The sequence below is a fragment of the Sparus aurata genome, chromosome 16 (assembly GCF_900880675.1).
Source record: "Sparus aurata chromosome 16, fSpaAur1.1, whole genome shotgun sequence".
NCBI classification, from domain to species: Eukaryota; Metazoa; Chordata; class Actinopteri; order Spariformes; family Sparidae; genus Sparus; species Sparus aurata.
The window spans coordinates 23,042,047-23,061,507 of NC_044202.1; the positions used below are offsets into that span (position 1 = coordinate 23,042,047).

The 19,461-nt window shown below is 40.6% G+C and overlaps 1 protein-coding gene across 1 annotated transcript in view; it reads right to left on the reverse strand.

Moving 5' to 3' along the window:
* gabrb1 (gamma-aminobutyric acid type A receptor subunit beta1) overlaps positions 1-19,461 on the reverse strand; it is a 58,370-nt gene that overhangs the window by 14,204 nt on the left and 24,705 nt on the right. Inside the window, exons 5-8 of the mRNA XM_030444036.1 lie at positions 9,034-9,116; positions 5,001-5,144; positions 4,097-4,249; positions 2,388-2,641 (exon numbers count right to left, since the gene is read on the reverse strand). Coding sequence (XP_030299896.1) covers positions 2,388-2,641; positions 4,097-4,249; positions 5,001-5,144; positions 9,034-9,116 — 634 coding nt within the window. The remainder of the gene's footprint in view (positions 1-2,387; positions 2,642-4,096; positions 4,250-5,000; positions 5,145-9,033; positions 9,117-19,461) is intronic.

A 19,461-nucleotide genomic window follows, 5' to 3' on the forward strand; every position in this document is an offset into this window, starting at 1 on the left:
GCAAACCGACTTCAATACATATTCAAATGGATTTAGCCCACCAATCAGAAAACACTTGGATATATATCGAAAGGATGTGACAGCTATTGTATCATAATTCATCTGTCAAGTAATGAGGTATTTAAAAAGATAACTTAAATAATTTAGAGTAAGTTAAAAAGATACTGTAAATGTATATTTGGTCCTTTCCTTAAGTTCAAAGTTATCATCCATTCTGAAAAGAAAAAAACAAATAAAAATCCTCTCCAAAATATACAGAATAGTATCACAGTCAGATTCAACACTAGCATACCATCAAACCAGGAGAAGACCTGTCTGTTTCTCCTGATGCCAGCTTCTGGAACCAAATCTGGCAAAAGATTTACATAATGACAAAAAATGCAAAAATCAACAACTAATACAAGATACTCCACAAAATTCACTTATTCACGTAAATGAGAGTCACATCAGAAATGTGTACTAACAGCACTCACAACAAAACTGACAGTTACATTCAGGCCATCTGGCACTGACACCTGTTCAACAATTTTGGAGAAAAGTCACTTTCTGTCTTCCTGGGCTGCCACATCCCACTGTCCCCCTTACTGCGTTTACTAGTTGACACATCAACAACTAACCTGAAACAAGCAAATGGTAAATTACTCATCATAGCCCTATCACCACGGAAACTATCCTCATGACCTGGAAATCAAAGACCAACACAAGCATTTCATAATTAAAAAAACTTAATTATGGATTAAATCTCTGTGGAAAACTTATCTGCCTCCATCCAATGAACATTTTCTTTTCTTTTCCTTTCTTTTCATTCGCCTGTAAACCAATCATAAATTACATGCACACCTATTGAAAACAAACCCATCAATACACACAAACTAAGCCAAAATATATAAATAATTACATCAATGACTTTATCATTTAATGATGACAGTGACAATGATTGACAATGTTGTTATTGTTAATATTGTTGTGGTTTTTACTGTTGTTTTGTTTAGTCTAGTGTAACCTTGAGCACTGATTTATTTTATTTATTTATTTTTTTAACTTTTCTTTGTGTCTCTGTGTGTTATATGATGGTTGTAATGTCATTCATGGTTGTGACAGATTTTGTTGTTGAACCGCAAGCAAGAATGTATTTCTAATTGATTATGACAATCTAGATGGCAACAATTGTTACAACTCAGCTTCCGAAATTTCAGACACGGACTTCTCCTTGAACAACACTCATGTTTCTGGTTACAAAAGTTATCCTACCATTTAACAAAAGGTCCTATCTCAGTAGGAATAATGTTAAGACACAAAAAATATCAAATTACAACCGCAGCCTTTCAGAGACAAAAACAAACTATTTTAGTGGACGTAACTTTGATGGTCAGAGATGCCTTAAAAGGTTACGTTGCAGCCACTGCAGCTGTGTCGTGAGGCGATCGACTGGAAGAGTTCCAAAATGATTTAAGTGAGTCATTTACACACCCAAACATGGAAATTTAAGGCCTAGGTTTAAAAAATACTAGAATTAAAATAACAAAATAATACCCTCCTTCTACATCTGCATGTGACAATTTTTTGCAACTTTCCAAAACTGACAATCATGTACACTTTATGCATAGATTGACCAAATGTACAGAGGTGTTACAGGGTAGGGTTTACACTTCACTCGTTTTCAATCTTTTGTCCTTATTAACTGCAACTTCAGTAGTCTGTTTTCAACGGAGGTTTCAAGCTTTACAATCCATCTTTGACTGTGACCATTCAGAGCTGGTAGAAACACTTCAGAGTAGATAAGTTTGAGTTTTTTACATCTCTTGTGTGCAAGAACTAAGCACCTGAAGGGCACCAACCCATCTGACTCAAAGACCTCTTGCCAACAAGGATTAACTGATCAAGTGCTTTACATTGCCTCAAGTTTTTGTTAACTACTCTATGTCAACATGCACTTCACATGGTTGACAGCCAGCTGACTGCCACGTGCAATATCTGTAAGGAGAAATGACTACAAAGTATTTGATCTCAAAGAATTGAAAGACAAGCCAAAAGAAAACAAGTTAGCATGTCCACACAATATTGACTCTGTTTAAATGATATGCTTACAATACTAATGAAGAATGTGCCTGATTATAAGGTATTGTAAAGGTCAAAGTTGAGAAGATACCTGCTAAATTAATATTTTCTTTTTACTCATCCGTGACATTTTTGTCAATGAAAATTTCCTACAAATAGAAAAGCTCTATACATTATTCTGGGATGTAACAATGGTCCAACAGCCCATATATATGAATATATATATATAGATATATATGTGTATATATATATATATATATATATATATATATATATATATATATATATATATATATACACACACACACACACACACACACACATCCCACCTGCACTTTGTTGCTCTCCAGTCTGCTCTTATTCTCATTATTTGACTTGGCTGCCTTTTCTGCCACCTTCTTTTGCAGGTGAGGACCCCGACCAAAAAAGATATAGTTGACGAAAGCGTACTCCAGCAAAGCCAGAAAGACAAAGACAAAGCAACCCATGAGGTAAATGTCGATGGCTTTGACGTAGGGGATCTTGGGTAGAGTCTCTCTAAGGTGGGTATTGATGGTGGTCATGGTCAGCACCGTGGTTATACCTGCAGATGAACAGATGTAGAGGGAGGTCACAGTTAGATGGGGATCTACCAGCAACACTGCATACTGAGGGAACACAAAAAGTCATTACACTCTTCTATGCAACGTTGCTTTCAAAACAATGGCAATCACCATGACAAACATTGTGGACATAGTTCCAATACAGAGAAAGCAACTGATGTGCAACACAGATAGTTCATAGCTATTAATAATTTAACTCTTCTCCTTAGATAGGCTTTTGCATGTACAACATGAACATTCAGTTTCTGTCAGCATGCAAATAAGATTACATCAGTTACACTGAAAGAGAATTGCGTCGCACTGGCAGTGCACTGGACAGGAGGAAGGGAGAACGGTGCGACGCGCACTCACAGGTGAGTGCCTGATCAAGGCTGTCCTCCCCCCGGGTCTCTAGGAAGTTCGACTCTACAACCAGAGGGAGGGGGGATGAATACTGTTTAATCACACCACAAACAAGACCAGAATTTGCCGTCATGCTCTCTGGTGTTAAGGGGTCGAGCTTGTAATTTTCCTTCAGTTGGTTTGTAAAAAACAAAGAGTTAATGCAGCACATAGTGAGCCTTTGCTCGACCAGTAAACCAGCTGTGTCTCTGGGCTCGTTAGGTAGGACTGCTGCTGGGCTGTCCTGCTGCTGCTCTGCCACCCAGCCTGTCCACTTTACCTAATGAGCTCAGAGACGATGCAGCTGTAACAGCCAGTTGTGGTGTTGTGTTTTTAACTGAGGCAACTACAGCTCATAAAAAAAGCATTGACTCTGCCCCTGGCTGTTTGTTTCGCAACCGCGAAAAAACATAACCATTCACGCCAGGCAGCCACCGAACATTCGGTTAGGATATAGCACTCTAGATAGCTAATTCTTGTCTGTTTTGTAGTCCGCTTAAGCAGTAAATATATTGTAGCCCACTGAGCTCCCTTCCCCTTTCTTGTTGTAAATCGGGCAGTCAACCCTGGGGGTGTGGAAAGATTAGAACAGTCAAGAACAGGCACTTGGTTGTGGGTGCAACAATCTTCCTCCCATCCAAAATTATAAAATTGTAATTGTTCGTGCAGATAATTTTCAGTCTCTAGCCCATGTTATTAATTTTTTAAAGAAATTTGGGAAACTGGGGCAGAGAGACCAAGGAATCAGAGCTGACAGGGTAAGTCTGTGAGACAACAATGCTGGTCCACTGTTATCTGCACTGGAAAGAAAATGAATAAATTAGGCACAACAGTGTTTTGAGTGAAAGGTTGAACAATAACATGCTGATAATGATTGATGCAGAGATATTTCTGCCTGGACCCACGTGGTGACCAAATTGACCAGTCAACAAACAGACTCTGTTACATAGAGCCATGACAGTAACATGAATGAAAATTATATCAGCAAACATGAAATTGTGACAACAACAAAACATTTAATGTAACAAAAATAATGATAATAATACATCACTGACCTAAGGCTACTCTGGCAGCCGAGGCATCATAGTTGATCCAGAAAGAGACCCAGGACAGGATGGTGATCAGGGTGGAGGGCATGTATGTTTGCAGGATGAAATAGCCAATGTTCCTCTTCAGCTTAAAGCTTAGGGACAGACGTGGATAAGAACCTGTGAAAGACAAAATACAGGATTGCTTTTTTCCTTGATTTTTACAGTGAACAGGTCCATGGGATGATGTGACCTTGGTTTGTTTTGTGTAAAGATGTCAACAAGAAGGTTAGAACAACTTGAGTCAGAGCCACCTTAAAGCCCAAAGCAGAGCCAAGCCCTACTGACAATGGGGCCTGTACTACAAAGCAAGGTCAACATACCCAGGATATCTTGCAATCATGCTAAGCTTACACATGGCTTCATGTCTCTCTCCTCATCTTTTGTAATAACCCAAAACAATAAAGCATTATTCCAATCATCTTAATATCTGCCTCAGAATACAAGTTAGACTTCTTGTACACTTCAACCATTGGTGTGTGTCATACGTCAAGCTAAAGTCAATAAGCCTATACATAGAGGAGGCTTCACCAACCACCTTCTGGATGAACTCATGGCACATTATACCATATACAGCACATACACTCATACTCTGCAACCAGATGATTATCATAAGACAAAGCCACAAGTAACTCTAAAGGGGAAAACATTTTTTAATTCTCTAGCTCCATATTGTATGAATCCATATTTCATGTCCTTTTTAACTAAAGACATAGAGAGTACAAAACTCACAAACAATGCATTATATCAATCATAACTGATGGTATCATACAATCATGACTTTTCAGTGTTTGAAATGTATGCAGATGTGTACAGTTTGAGCAACGTCGAAACAATGTGGGTAAACTGTACTGTATGACTACTGTATTACCTGTGGCAAACACAGCTTTCTTGGAGAGGGTTTGGTAGTCTATGATGGAGAACTGGGGCAACTCGATGTTCTCCACCCCTGTGACTGAGCCTCTGTTGCTTCCTCCCTGCCAGTAGAACTCAATGTCATCAGTGGTGTATCCATCTGAGAGAGGCAGAGGAACACAACAAGTTAAACCTCCATGAAGAACAAGGACAGGCATGTTTGGCTTCAGGAGCAATGTAGTATATATGAGCAGAGTGCTATTACAAATTGACTACTGAGATCAGGTGGCCATGAATATGTATGGAATGAGTTAAAGAGGTAACAATATATCATAATGAACAAATGCATAACACATAACACATAACACCCAGGAAGCAGAGAGGTTGCAGTTAAAAATGTTCTTGAAGTGTCTTGAAAGCACTCATAAACTGAGGAACCTTCCGAAGGAGCGAGCAGTATGACGGAGGCAAACTTAGTCTTTCAGATACAAATGTGGTACACAAACTGGACCTGAACTGTAGCTCAGAAGGTAAAGCGGGTCATCAAATCACTGGTTCAATTCCCCGGCTCCCCAGGCTGCATATGAACGTATCCTGGAGTAAGATTCTGAATCCCAAATGGCTCCTGATGAGCAGATCGGCACCTTGCATGGCAGCCTCTGCCATCAGTGTAGGAATGTGTGTGTGAATGGGTGAATGTGACAAGTGTTGTAAAGTTCTGCCAGCGATCTGAAGGCTGGAGAAGCACTATAGAAATACAAGTCCATTTACAAACTTGATGGGTAAAATCTTTTTTGGAGTCAAAACAGAAGTCAAGACATTATAGTTTATAGTTTGAGTTTTTAAACTACATCCGACTGTAACTAAAGGTGGTTTTGTCATCATTTGACCCGAGTGTGAAACTTGTCGTATGATAGGTGGGGACTATGTGACTGAAAGTGGTAACCTAAGCCACTCAAAGATAGTTTCTGGTGTCAACTGTAAATTGTCCTCCTTGATCTTTCCTTGGACGTCGACTAATTTCTGCTTCTGGTGTTCATGGTCATCATAGGTTTGTACTGTTAGCAACCAGGTTAGTGTTAGAGTAACCAGAGCAACTACAGTTACCTGTAGCTAGGTGTGACCTGTCCAGGGGGTGCACTGGGTCGGCCCATTGTGCTGGGATAAAGACATCAGACAGTGACTCTGAACACAGTGAGTGGGTCCAGAAAATAGATGGATCAACCAATTGACGGTCATTTAAATGCAAATCACAATTAATACACATCCCCTCCCATTCCATAAAATATTTCATGTAATTTCCCGCTGCAGTTATCAAACTGGAAAGCCTATTTTAATCCTTGATTATTAAGATGAACAGGAAAAGTCTCAAAAAAGGCTCTGCGTTCATAAGGAGTGAGTCACTGTGATAACAAAAACAACATCTGACAATATTATTTTATTATTTTGACAAAAAAAAAACTCTGTCTTGAAATGCATTACAGGGTAAAATTGCCTTGTAGAAGGAAACATAATCCAAGTCCATCTACAGAGGTTTGCTTTAGTATGTCAGCTTTATTAGAAATCTGTCTGCTGTATATATAGTAAACCAGTAGTTAATGCTAAACAAAAGGAATGCGCTGAACAGTTTTAATGCCAATAGAAACAAAAGAGGTATGGAGCATCTGCTTGATCCGACATAATGAAATTCCAAGAAACAAAAGGGAAGGAAGGGGGACACCATCAAAGGGTCAAAATAGGAGGTTGGCAGGTAGAGCAAAAACTAGTATCAAGGTGGTTGAAAGCTACTTCAATTAGTCACTCGATTAACAAGTCTCTCAAATGATAATAGTGAAATACTGTTACTGAACTAGACCCAACAGCATCCACTCTACACAGTAAATGTCACATTGTGTCCTCCAGAAGAGGAATTGAAGAAACAATAAATCATTGTTAATTCATTAGTGTGAGGCTGATAAAGCAGAAAGTAGGCCTCTCATTTTCTACTTAACTGCTGAACATCTTCCAGCTTCCCACAGGCTGAACTTGAACAACAATAAAACCTCTCCTTCACTTTTTCCGCAAGGTCTCTGGGCTATGTCTACAGCCTGAACCAGAGTGCCCTCTCAGTAATTAGACCAATTTAATTGGGCCAGCTAGTCTCTGTCTTTAGATTCTCCATCTTATCTAATGCCAGCTGCAGGATTTCAGGGAATTAGCTACTTCTCATTACTGCGGGGGCTTCATTATGATTTTGCCCTGTTTTTTTCTCTTAATGTATGTGAGATGAAATAGCAAGGAAACTCTTTATTATCATGAAAACCTTATTTAAAAAATGCCTACACCTTGACATGATTTGGTTAGTTGAATGTCCCTGATAATGTTAGTTATTCACAAATTTGCTCTCAAAAATGTACTATTAACAGCAACCCTAGCCCAAAAAACCAAAGTCCTTTCATATATCTGAAAGAGATCACCCACACCAACAGCGGTCTGTTCACCCTGCTGTAATCTGGCTAAAGATACAGAACAATCCACTGCCATACCGCCAGACTACAAAGCAGCTTCTTCCTTCAGGCTGTGAGACTGAACTCATCTTCAACACCCCACCACGAACAGTTTAGTTTTGTAACTTGATTTCATAATTAGTCCATATTTTTTCTTTGTGTGCGTTGATTAGGGAGTACAGCTGAAACATGTCATCATACAATAGTGCATCGTATAATGACAAACAAATAGAACAGTATAGGTGAGCCATTTAAAGCCCTGCAAAGGAGACTCTCTGGCCTGAGGTACAGTGTAATAATAGGTGGAGAGATTTGTGGAGCATTTAAAGCTATTTAAAGCTATATGAAATGTAACAACCCCATTGTTGCTGATAAATCTGTGTACTTAAGCTGCGTGTTAATTAGTAATCCTATTTGAACACAGAAGGGACAAATCAGTGTGAGTCATACATTGTCACTGTGTGTGGAACCCACAATGTGATGCTGACAGCAGCTCGGTCAAAATGAACATCAGCACATTCCGGACAGACGTCAGGGTTATTGTCCATTTTCAAGTAATGCCTTATACTTTAGGCTTAAAAGGCCTAAAATATGTGGAATTTGCTTGTATGTGGGCAATTCAGTCAATGTAAAAAAAAACATGTCAAATCAACAATAGATATTGCTCAAACTAGCCCTGCAGCACAATCCAGTTCTTTGCTATTGAACTGTATATTTAGAATGTCCCTGACAACCTACATGAATACACCTCTTCACGTCATGCTATTGCTGAAGCTCTGCCTGAAGTAGTGTATTTATAGATTCCCTAGCAAGTGAGGATTGAAGAGACCCTTCTGGAGGTTGTTAGTGTGGCCTTTTTGACACATTCTGACAAAACTTACAACCTTCTATTTTAAGGTAAATTCCTCCTTCAGGTTGTGAGTAAACTTCTGCTCAAAGAATAGTACAAGTAATACAAAAAATTAAATAAGTTTATGTTCATACATCATACATTGCCTTGTTTGGTCTGTTCGGGCTGGTGTGACAGGTAATGGGCCTCAGTAAGTAAAATTGGTATCTACAAGAAGTAGATCATGAAAAAATGTGGGTCCCTCCCTGTTATAGTCAGGAGGGAGGAGGTTCTTAAGGAAGAACAACTTTCCAGGTTGGGAAATAAAACCATCTGAGGAGCATGTGAATGCCACTAGGTTAGGCATTATGAAAAGGTATTAGTGCAAGCACCCGGAACCCACAGAGACTGCCTTACTGTGCCTGAAGCTAGAAAAATAAAGGCCTTACCATGGAAGTCTCTTTTCTGGGCTTTTCTGAGAAATTATAATAATGATGATAATAAGATGACAATAAATTAATAATTTTCCTTTTTGGGGGGGTTCAATGAGGGTGGTGCTCTATCTCCCTCTGGTGAACAGCTGCCCCTAAACATGCGTGAATCAAACTGAACGAAGCCAAAGGTGGGAAAGAGATCTTAAGCATTCGTAGTACCTGAGCATGGCCATAACATTTGTGTGCGCACACACACACACACACACACACACACACACACACACAATCTCAGCCACTTACAGCTCTCAATCTCCAAGGTGCAGTTCTGTTCATCCAGTGGGTATCTGCGCAGGTCCATCATGCAGGCAGCTGTTGTCGTGATCCTAAAACGAGAAGGATCTATGTCATATACAGAAATCAAATGAAACAATTTATCATGATCTTTAATGCACTGTGACATTAAATTGTAGCACCTCCAAAACTAGAGCTCCTTGATATTTAGGATTTAGTCCACACCATCCGCGTCATCAGCATTCAAGTTTCAAAAGAGGAAAACATTTCATTTCCTGATGCCTGGGGAAAACACTTCATGAAACAGTGAACAATACAGTTTACTCCTACAAGTGCAATCCATCAGTACACTTCGTACCTACTCAGCCTTCAATCACACAAATCCTTTTTACATTTTGACTGGAACTGAATCTGTTTCTCTCCCGTAATTGCCTTTGCACTGCTGAAGTCACGACTGCAGGGGAGAAAAGCCTTGTGTTCAATCTTAATTACAACTATGAGTAATTAAGAATTAATACTAAAATCCAGGCAATCAGGTGAAACCCGTGACTTCCCCCCTTTGAAGTCTTACATCTCGAGGAGGACACACTTCAGTCTGACAGCTTGTGAGATCACTTGTGATCAAGTGATTTAGTTTTTTTTAATTTCAGAGCTCTGTGTTGACAGTTCATGGTGACCTTGTGGCAGTCCCATTCACCGGGTCTCAGGAACATTAACAGGTCCTGTTTACAGCCTCATACGGCTGCTTATGAGCTTTTCGTGTAGTGACAGGGTCAGTCATCGTAATCATTTGTTTAAAACAGCAAACACAATTAAACCTCATCCTAGCTAACCACTAAAACCATTTAAGCATTTAACATTTAATATGCTGTAATGGGAAAATATATTACAGGGCTAATGGACAAGCAATATTCCTGTTGGCATGCAGTCACAACTGAAATTCTGGCAGCACAGTGGATACACATGACAAACGATTGCTGTACACAGTCTGTACTTTAGTAAGGGATGTAAATACAGTACCAATATGAGTTCACCAATGTACTCAATAGGGAAACAGTACCTGCAGTCTTATTTCCTTTTACAACCTCTGTTTTTTCATGCAGCCCAAATCTGGCAGCATGTCAAGCAATGTAAGTACTGTAAGGGATACTTTGGAAAGACATATATTTGTGGAAATATATTGTTGTAAAATTCATAGGAGGAAAAATAGAGAAACACATACATGAATACATTCAAAAATGAACACAAATCCATCTCTTGCAAATGCATCAAAGCCTGTTGCAAGACCCCTCTCTTCCATGATTCATGGTAAAAATCTCGGTGCACATGACGGAGCAGCCTGGACTGATGGAGATAACAAAGCCTCTGCTGACTTAAAAAAAAAAAAAAACCCTTTAGAGAATACTCCTACGTTAGTAGTGCCAAAATCTGATTTACCATTCACTCAGTTTTTTTACCAAAAGTTTTATCATGTCTGCTTTGACACAATCACATGGTGGCAAACAAAGACTGGTCCTGTTACAGCCAGCCGCCCTCTGTGACTACGAGCTGTGGTTGCATCATGTGACACGTTTGGACTTGGCAAACATCTCGGCGAACAGATGAACTGTTCTTAACCCTGCAAACCTGTTCTTAACCCCTTTTCTACTCATGCAGATGGTGAACATCATGACTGTGTAGTACCAAATAGCCAGTTTTGCACAACTGGACCTGATCGTTCTCCTGTCTGGCCTACCATACGCCATTCTGCTCCCAGCCTCAATCTCTGTCATTATATGTGATGCTCACACTAACAGCTCTGAACCTATTTCTATTGGAAATGCTGCACCTGATGCAGCTGCAAAGTCTGCAGATACCTCTGGTTTCAAATTAATTCCATGCTGTTTGATGTTGGGCTCCGAGGTATGATGTTTCTGTTCTCCAATCAATCTCTGCTCCCCAGGAACGTGGACTGGGGTCAAAATCTGGTGCTAGAATTAGTAATTCACTGTGGATTGGCCCTGATGGTAAACTGTGTTTGCCACATTCTTTCTTCCATTGTTAAACTAAATGAGCTCACAGGAGAGATCATGTGGGCAAAGAGAGAATGAGATGCTAAGATATTGTGCCAACCTGTCTGCTACTGTCAGCGTTGCATTCACGGGTGAAAAGTGCCCTGCCATAATGCAGCCTGAAGATTGGGTTCTCAACAAGGATCAAAGATGCCATCGCTGGAAACAAAGGCGGGTTCAGGGCCAATTCCAGGTTCTGCTGACAGCCGAGACAGTAGAGAAGGTGGCACAGAAGGTCCCATGGATACATGCAAGCCACTTCAAGAATTTCTCTGAGCCATACGACGATTTCTCCCCGGCTGGGCCCAATCTGAGCAGCCCGCCCAACGAGAACGAGGGGTGGTCAGTCTGCTTTCTATGTATTTAATAGCAGTGATGATACAGGTAAACTCATGGATAGATCATCATAAATAAAGACAATCATAAGATAATATAGGATAAGATACACCTTTATTGATTTTCTCCAGCGAGAGAATTCAGGTATATACTTACATGATATGGTAAAACATAGCACAGTATAAAAATAGCACTGCTGTCTGTAGTTGTCATTCAGAAAGAGAAACCAGAAGACTCAGGACTGCAGATATACAATATGATCAAGCGGTATATATTGTATGAAAAAGCAATGTGTTTTCACCCTACTGTTCCTAATATTATCAAGAGCATGTTGGATAAAAAAATTGCAAATCACAATCGTGAACAGGGGGAAGAGAAAAATACAGAGGGACAACAATAAATGGGTAAAATGGGGGATACTATAGCAACAGGCTCTAGAAGCTTTACCTTTTCATTTCTGTTTCACTTCTAATGCACCGGTTTGCTTAGCTTATTTGATCTCTCTCACTGTTTGTCTCACCTAGGTGCAAAAAAGTGTAAATATATGAAAAGGTCCAGTACCAGAAGGGGGTAATGCTGACAGGGTTGACAATGTTGAATGTAGCGTAGAGACCCAGAAAGTCCCTGATAGGAGGAGGTCGGGGTTGAACGGTTGCATCAGTCAAACAACTTTCAGTCAGGAGATCTGGGTGTGAATCCTCTGTAGTCCTTTAATAGTCAGAGATGATCATGTCAAGGCAAAACCTAAAACTTACCAAGTAGTTTGTGGGCTTATTTTGAAAATGCAACCTGACTTTCATGTTTTTTTTTTTTAGGCCGAACACGACAGTGACGCTGGTGGAGCGGTGGGTCTATAAAACGGTTTGGCATGATGCTGGGTTGGACAATTAGTGAACAGTTACCGCAGGAGCAGCAGGATGATGTACAACACATTCACTTGGAGAGTGAAGAAAGGTTCTCAAGGTCAGGTGCATGGTTTTATTTAGACTTTGACAAAAGTACAGCTGGAAATGTACTTAGCGTGTGTCTGTATCATCTACATGTTTGATAAGGGGGCTGTCCTGCTGCTGAATGTTGCAGTGGTTTGGATTTCTCCTCATCATGACTGTGGAGCTGAGAGCTGCAGAAATGTCATACAGTTTTATTTTGAGCTGCAATTACAATGTTCTTACATTTATTGTAAAATAAGTCCTATCTCACTGGTAAAAAAAAAAATAATAATAATAATAAAGGCTGACATGTGTGACTTAGGAAGCCAAAACATGATCCACTAATGCTGCTCCTTGGTCACCTCTCTCCACTCTGCTGAGAGTCTAGCTTCACACACATCTCCACGTATTCAGCTGTTACAGTGTCAGGACGCAAAAAGCCCCTCAGGTCATGAATATTCATTATTTTCTTACCTCGTTGAATATTCCGGGGCTGTCGATCCATATCGTGGACACAGTGAATGCATTAGGAAGCACTAGATTAATTATAAAGCAGGTGCAGAGAGCGCGGATGGACAGTAAAAATAGAGAGTGTCACCTCTGTAACCTGTCAAGGACGGGCCGCTAGGAGGTTGCACTTCACCCATTCCATAAGCGCAATCCTTAAGTCTCCACAGGACCATTCTGGTTACATGTTTTGTTTGAACCATCCCAAAAAAAATCACACGCTCACATATTCATAAATTCTTTACAGTTAGTCGGAAGACCACGAAGTAGCCACGCACTGCTTTCTTATTCCCAAATTGTCTTTTATCCATTGTGAAATAAAAGTTGAAATCACCACAGCTGACCGCAGACAGTTTCTTAGGAGAGAAACCAATTGTACATATGTTAAACATGTATTAAATTTATCAAAAAAAAAGAGTGTTTTATTTTATTTAATTCACACATTTGATTTATTTTTCTGGTTTTAAAGACATGAAGACAAGACAAGAATGGGGATCATCTCTTTAGCTCCTACGATTACTGGCCACTCAACTTCTATGGTTATCTTATGTCAAACTGTGTGTTTCAAATTTCCAATATGCCAGTATGCAGATTTTGTGTACATCAGATATACCAAGATGTATACTACATTGGCAAGCATTTCTTAGTATGCAGAATCTGTTGAGACTGTCTGAAGTGAGGCAAATGGTTCAACCCCCTCATTTTCAATTGACAGTTTTTCGTATTTATTTCATCACTTACTTCACTGCTGACAATATTTTACACAAGAAATCAACATTGTAGGTTTCAAACACGGGCAGTTTTACGAAAAAGTTTTTGTGTTTTTGGAGTTGTGTAGCTTCACAAGTGCTTGCCCACGTGGGTAGCAACATTTCTGTCAACTGTATCACATTTATTTTGTTTATTCGTCATTATTACAGTTATGCTCTGCTTTTGGTAAACTTTATAGGATGACGTAGCCCAAAGAGCCAGAGATACAAATCCTCCTCTTCCTCCTCATCCTCCTGCCCGCTCTTAGCTCAGCATCCTGCTCTTCCGCTAGTCAAAACATAATGACAGTAGCTGCTAAAATTGTGATAAACTTATACCTAATATCATACTAGAACATGCATTTAGGAATATAACGACTGAGTATTTTGTCGGCAGTACGTTAGTATGTGATTTTGTCCCTGCAGCAACACTGCAATTTACCAGAAGCACTGATGTCAACCAAATGTTAAGATTAAAACTGCCAGTCTGGTTTGTCTGAGGATGAAGACACGGTTGATGTTTCATTTGAGCATGTATTGCGCTGCTGAACCTTCGCGGTACAGACATCACAGCTCGGTGTTTGCAGTCAGTCGCGCATATATCATTTGGTGAAATTGCAACCATTCTGTTCTACACTCTAATCTACTAAGTGGCAGTAATGAACCTAAAAGCTGTTTTCTTACAGCCATTAAACAACAAAAGCAGAAGAAGAGGCAATAAAACAAGATGAAGAAGAAGACAATGCAACTAACTGTAGACAGAGGATCCGACTGCTGGCGTGGCAATTGTTTTGTTTCTGCTGAAGAGTTATCACCTGACCTGGCAGTGATGCCAGCAACAATGCTGTTGTCTGAATTGCGAGTTGAGCATCCTGTCACCTCCTTATCTCTGGAATTTAGATTTGCATACTTGGGTTTTTGAAAATTTGAGCAGTCTCCATTGATCAAAGACCTTATAACTACCATAGGAAGCCACTGAAAGACTAGAAAAAGAAAAAAAAAAAAACAACTAAGACAAACTTCTCAGAACTTCTTAGTGATGATTTGTTCAGTCAGGGTTTGGTTGGAGGCTGTATCTGGCAGCCTGCGGAAGTAATGCAGTTCAAGGCACTTCTGCACTGGCTGTGTTGAGCCCACTGACAGACATGATTACACAGCAAGTTTAAAAGTTACATTTAAGCCTATGTTGAGCCTCAAGTAGTCATGAATGTACAACGAAATTCCCTCCCTATCAGTCCATGTGGACTCCCAGTCAGAGCCTTCCTTTTCATGCTGTGCGTATGCATCATTCAGGAAGATCACAAATTTCCCCGCGACCTCCCTCCCTCTTGTGCGCAGACTACTGACGCGTCATTATTTCCTAACTGTATGTACGGTGGTAATGCATGACCACCAGGACAAGCAGCTCTGTAAACAGTCCACCAGCACAGGCCCGGCAGGACAGACTAAACTTGGCTGCTCCGTCCGTCTTTTATCTTTGTTTGGCTATTGAGGACAGGCATCCTCCATCAGTCACAGCTAAACAGGTCTAATGGTGCTCGGGTGCGGAAAATAAACACAAACACCATGTGTTGTATGTTTTCTTAGCCAAACCAAGGTGACGAACCACTAACAACCAAAATGTGTATGTGCCAGTCAGTGGTGAGGGCATTTGGCAAATCTAAATATAGCCCTTGTGTCAGCAGCGAGCACACTGGATGAATAATTGTGGGAGCCTGGAGGGGATAATGATTCTGTAGCACACCAGTGTGAAAGAAATCTTCCGTGCTCCTTCAGAAAATGTGAAAAGCTGAGCCCAAAGTGGTAGAGGAAAGAGACATGTCCACCCAGTATCTGAAAAAGTGATGTCAATGCATACGAGATAGAGAAGTAGATAAAATAGTTGTGCTTATTATACGTTATACATATTACATATTATACGTACATTAAAATATAACAATCACGGAATGTCAATAATTCTATTTGAGACCAGTCCCAACCCTTGCTGCTGCTGCTAGTGTGGATGTATAGAGATTGAGGGGGTGGGCCGGGTTGGGCGCATTCTCTTGTAAGTGTTCATGTATGTTTAAGGATCCTCAATAGAAGCACATGGAGGTGTTTCCAAGTGTTACTAGTAGTATAAAGAGTACAAGGGGAGTGTAAGTGTAAAGGGAGGAGGACAGTGTGGCTGGATGAGTCAAACAAATGCAGTGCGTTATGTCAAATAACCGACTCAGTTAACTCACATCATGTATAAAATGTAACTTCGGTTATGTTGCACACTGCTCTGAGCTGTGTGCAATGCTCGCGTACACTTCGACTGCCACGTGGTCGAAACAAAACGACTGAGCGTGCAATTTTTTCAGGTTTTCAAGACGTAACACTGTTACGACGTCCAAAAGTTTTGGTTGTACTTAGCATGTAACGTTACATCACATCAGACAAACTGTTACAGTCCTGGGATTTTTATTTATGACATTTTTGTTGCGCTCAGGTAAATAGGCACATCATGAAATTCAGTCTATTGTCACCAGGCTGCTGTTTTTTGATTTGTACCAAACACAGTGTAAAACATTACGGCAGTCAAATAGAAATGTCAGGACAGAATAAAGAAGTACAGCTGCAATGAAATACTGGAACCACAGATGGAGAATTCTCCTTTCCCCTGCAGATGTCAGTGTTTCTGGAGCAGTTGTCTTAAACATTCCAAGTCAAATGGGAGGTAATGTTTAAAATGCTCATACAATGCAGTAAAATGAAATTAAATTCAGGCAGTAGTATCCCAGGCAGAACAGCAGGGATCCCCAAAAGAAATTTGGTGTGCTCTCTGCGCTGGCACACACTCTGGCCTCAGTCCCAGATGGTCTGGGCTTAGCACCAGACCTTGTCAACTCCAAGAAACACCCCTGCATATGAATAGTTCTTTTTTTAACAACCCTTTGGTCCATTTTGGACGCTGAGAAGCAACTTTTTGTCATTTAGAAGGACTTGTTGAGAAAAAAAAAATGGAGTGACAGGATAGTAGCATATGAGTTTTCTGGCAGAGTAGCAGATGGATACTGTGCCATCAAGCTGACAATATCACCAGGATTGATAATGCTGTGCTTTTCTGTCAATCTGGCGACAGCCTCCTCACTGGAATTAAAAAATTCAACTGAGGTCAAATAAGCAACATGGACAGAGGAAAAAAAGGAGAAAAAAAGTGGAAGGAGGTTTGGGTGAGGCAGAAGGGATATGTTGTGTGTGAACTGACTCAGGGGGAGTCAAGCCGAGCTTATCTGGACACAGAGAGGAGTGTTTACTTTGGAGGAGAGGGGAATGTTGAGGACAGCCCACAAGGCCTGTGTTCACTGAGCCATGAAGCCAGGGCCAGCCAGTGTTGTTTTTGGACAAATCAAGCTACTGCTCTCTGTCCTTTTCAACATGCTCTTTCCTGTTTGGGCCTAAATGGAAAGCACTCCGGCACTCTCTCCCCCTCTTTGTCATTGTCTCCCTCTCTTTGTGTGTGCGTGCGAAAACTAGCTTTCAAAAGGGAGTTCCTGCAGGGTGATGCACCTGATTTTTACAGATATGCAGCAGGTTAAAATTAATGTATTACCCACAAACAATGAGCCAGGCCAACCAGGCTGAGCTCCGGGATGCTGGTGTGGGCAGTGGTGGTCCTAGCTTGCATGATGCCCCTGGGCAAACATCGACTTCACCTTTTTTTTTGTTTTGTTTTGTTTTTTTGCGGGCGCTCATGCTGCCCCTCTCCAAATGCCACCCTTGGCGTCTGCCCATACAGCCCATATGTGGAACAGCACCAGGGTGTTGGGGTTGGCTTGCAAACTAAGCTAACTTAGCCAGCTTATGTTACAGCTCCAGCTGATGAGGCCGCCATTAATGTTTAAATCCCACCCTTCCCCAACCATGGTGATGGTGGTGATACGGTTGGTATAGCTGGGTAGAAACAAAATAGCTCCTTCATGAAACAGGTTTATTTTATACTTATTTACCATTTTTTATTAACCATATTTAAATGTTTGTATCAACTTGGTGCGTCCCTCATTTGGATTGTGGCTGGAAAGCGAAAGACATGGTAGCCTGTACTGACTAATACCGTATACAATCCTAACAGTAAATTATTACACCATATCTTATTTTATATCTGGTGTTGGTGTTGTGACATGTGCTCTGTAGCTATACTCAAGGATTTACAGTCACTTTAGTGTCTTCCTCTCAATGAAGTGTTGCCATGATAACCATGTCGGTTCTTTTCCTGTGCTGCTCAGCGTCAGAGGCCTGCTGCTCAGCCACCTGCCACACCATCACCAATTCCTGTGCATCATGATGGTGCTGACCAAAGTGAGCCAAAACCATCAATGCACACTGTTCATATCAACCAAACATGAATATTCACAAATGCAAAGGATAATCAGATGGTGATCAAATTACAACTATCATGAGACACTGTGCACTTGTGTAAAGTTTTTTTTTTTTTTTCAGCGCACAAAGCCAAAGTAATGAGAGAAAGAGAAACGGGTTATTATGTTTGTTCCAAATTACATCGAATGTGTTTCTGTTACATTGCGTGTCAGGGGTTTTCACGTAATGTGGAAAAAGTCCTCCATGCGGAAAGACCCCATCACATCAGCCACCGAACCACCATACTGAATCACTGTAAACACTTGCACCCACTGTATGTAAAATGATTTGAAATGTCAGAACTAGAATCTTATCCAGGACAGGCCTTGATGTACACCAAAATACCTTATTAAAATGTGCAGCTTTGCCTCAAAGCGAAAAAAAAAAAAAAGAAAAAAAAAGGAAAAACCTCTCAGCTGAAAACTGTCAAGTCATCATTCCTCTGAAGCACAGCATGCCTTTGAACTCAGATGACTGAATTATTGACAGTGACCGGCCCACTGTTCCTTCAGTTAACTCCACGCAGCTCACTTCATCGTAACTATGCTCTGCTGCAGAGGGCACGGCCATGTGTACACTGCACCAGGAGAGGCTTCATAAATGATTTACCAGCTGGTTCTCCCTCCAAGCTCCAGAGGAGACACCGGCATAGCTACACTCAGCTGCTGATAGAGGCCTTTGAGGAATGCACGCCATTCTAATCAGCTGCTACAAACCCAATTCTGCAGTTGTTCTGGGTGTAAACATGGCCTAAACTCATAATGTAATAGGATTTGTTGGTGTTTAGAAAGGGAATCTAAAAAAATGCACATATCTGCACAGATAGGCTATGAGGGAAATAAAGCTATATTACTGCCTGAGTTATTATTAACCAGAGTTGTTAGGCAGTCTTTTTGCTTCAGAACTAGACTTTTTTATTTACTGTTCATTACACAACACTTAGCTGCAGCTTTGCTCTGTGATTGGCTGACAGGCCCGGAAATGCCAAGAGTGCCAATTACCCATGATATACTTGGGCACACACACGCCCCGAGGATGGGCTGCTGCAAGATGTGCTCATGTGATGTTTTTCATTGTACATTCCACTACATAAAACTAAGGCAACATTACACTCACATTAACGATAGTACTACAAAGGCCAGCTAATTATGCGGTTATGTCACAGCAAAGACTGCTGACGTGACAGCTCATATTTTCCTGTTGCCATAGCGAAGCCACACACATTCTGGCACCCATTTGTGCAGACACAAAGCAGCCAGAACTGTCCGAGCAAGTGATGGAAAGATCTGTCACTGTTAATAGATCTAACGAAAATGCAAATATTGAAGAAAATACTTATACAATACAATTTTGAAAGTAATAATTCAAAACAGATGTCTCGTATGATTGCCGTCCTATCGTCTCAACATGAGTTCGGTCTGACATACAATCTTAGAGGTAGTTATAATTGACTTATGTAAGCAAACTTGCCTCTGTAGGAAC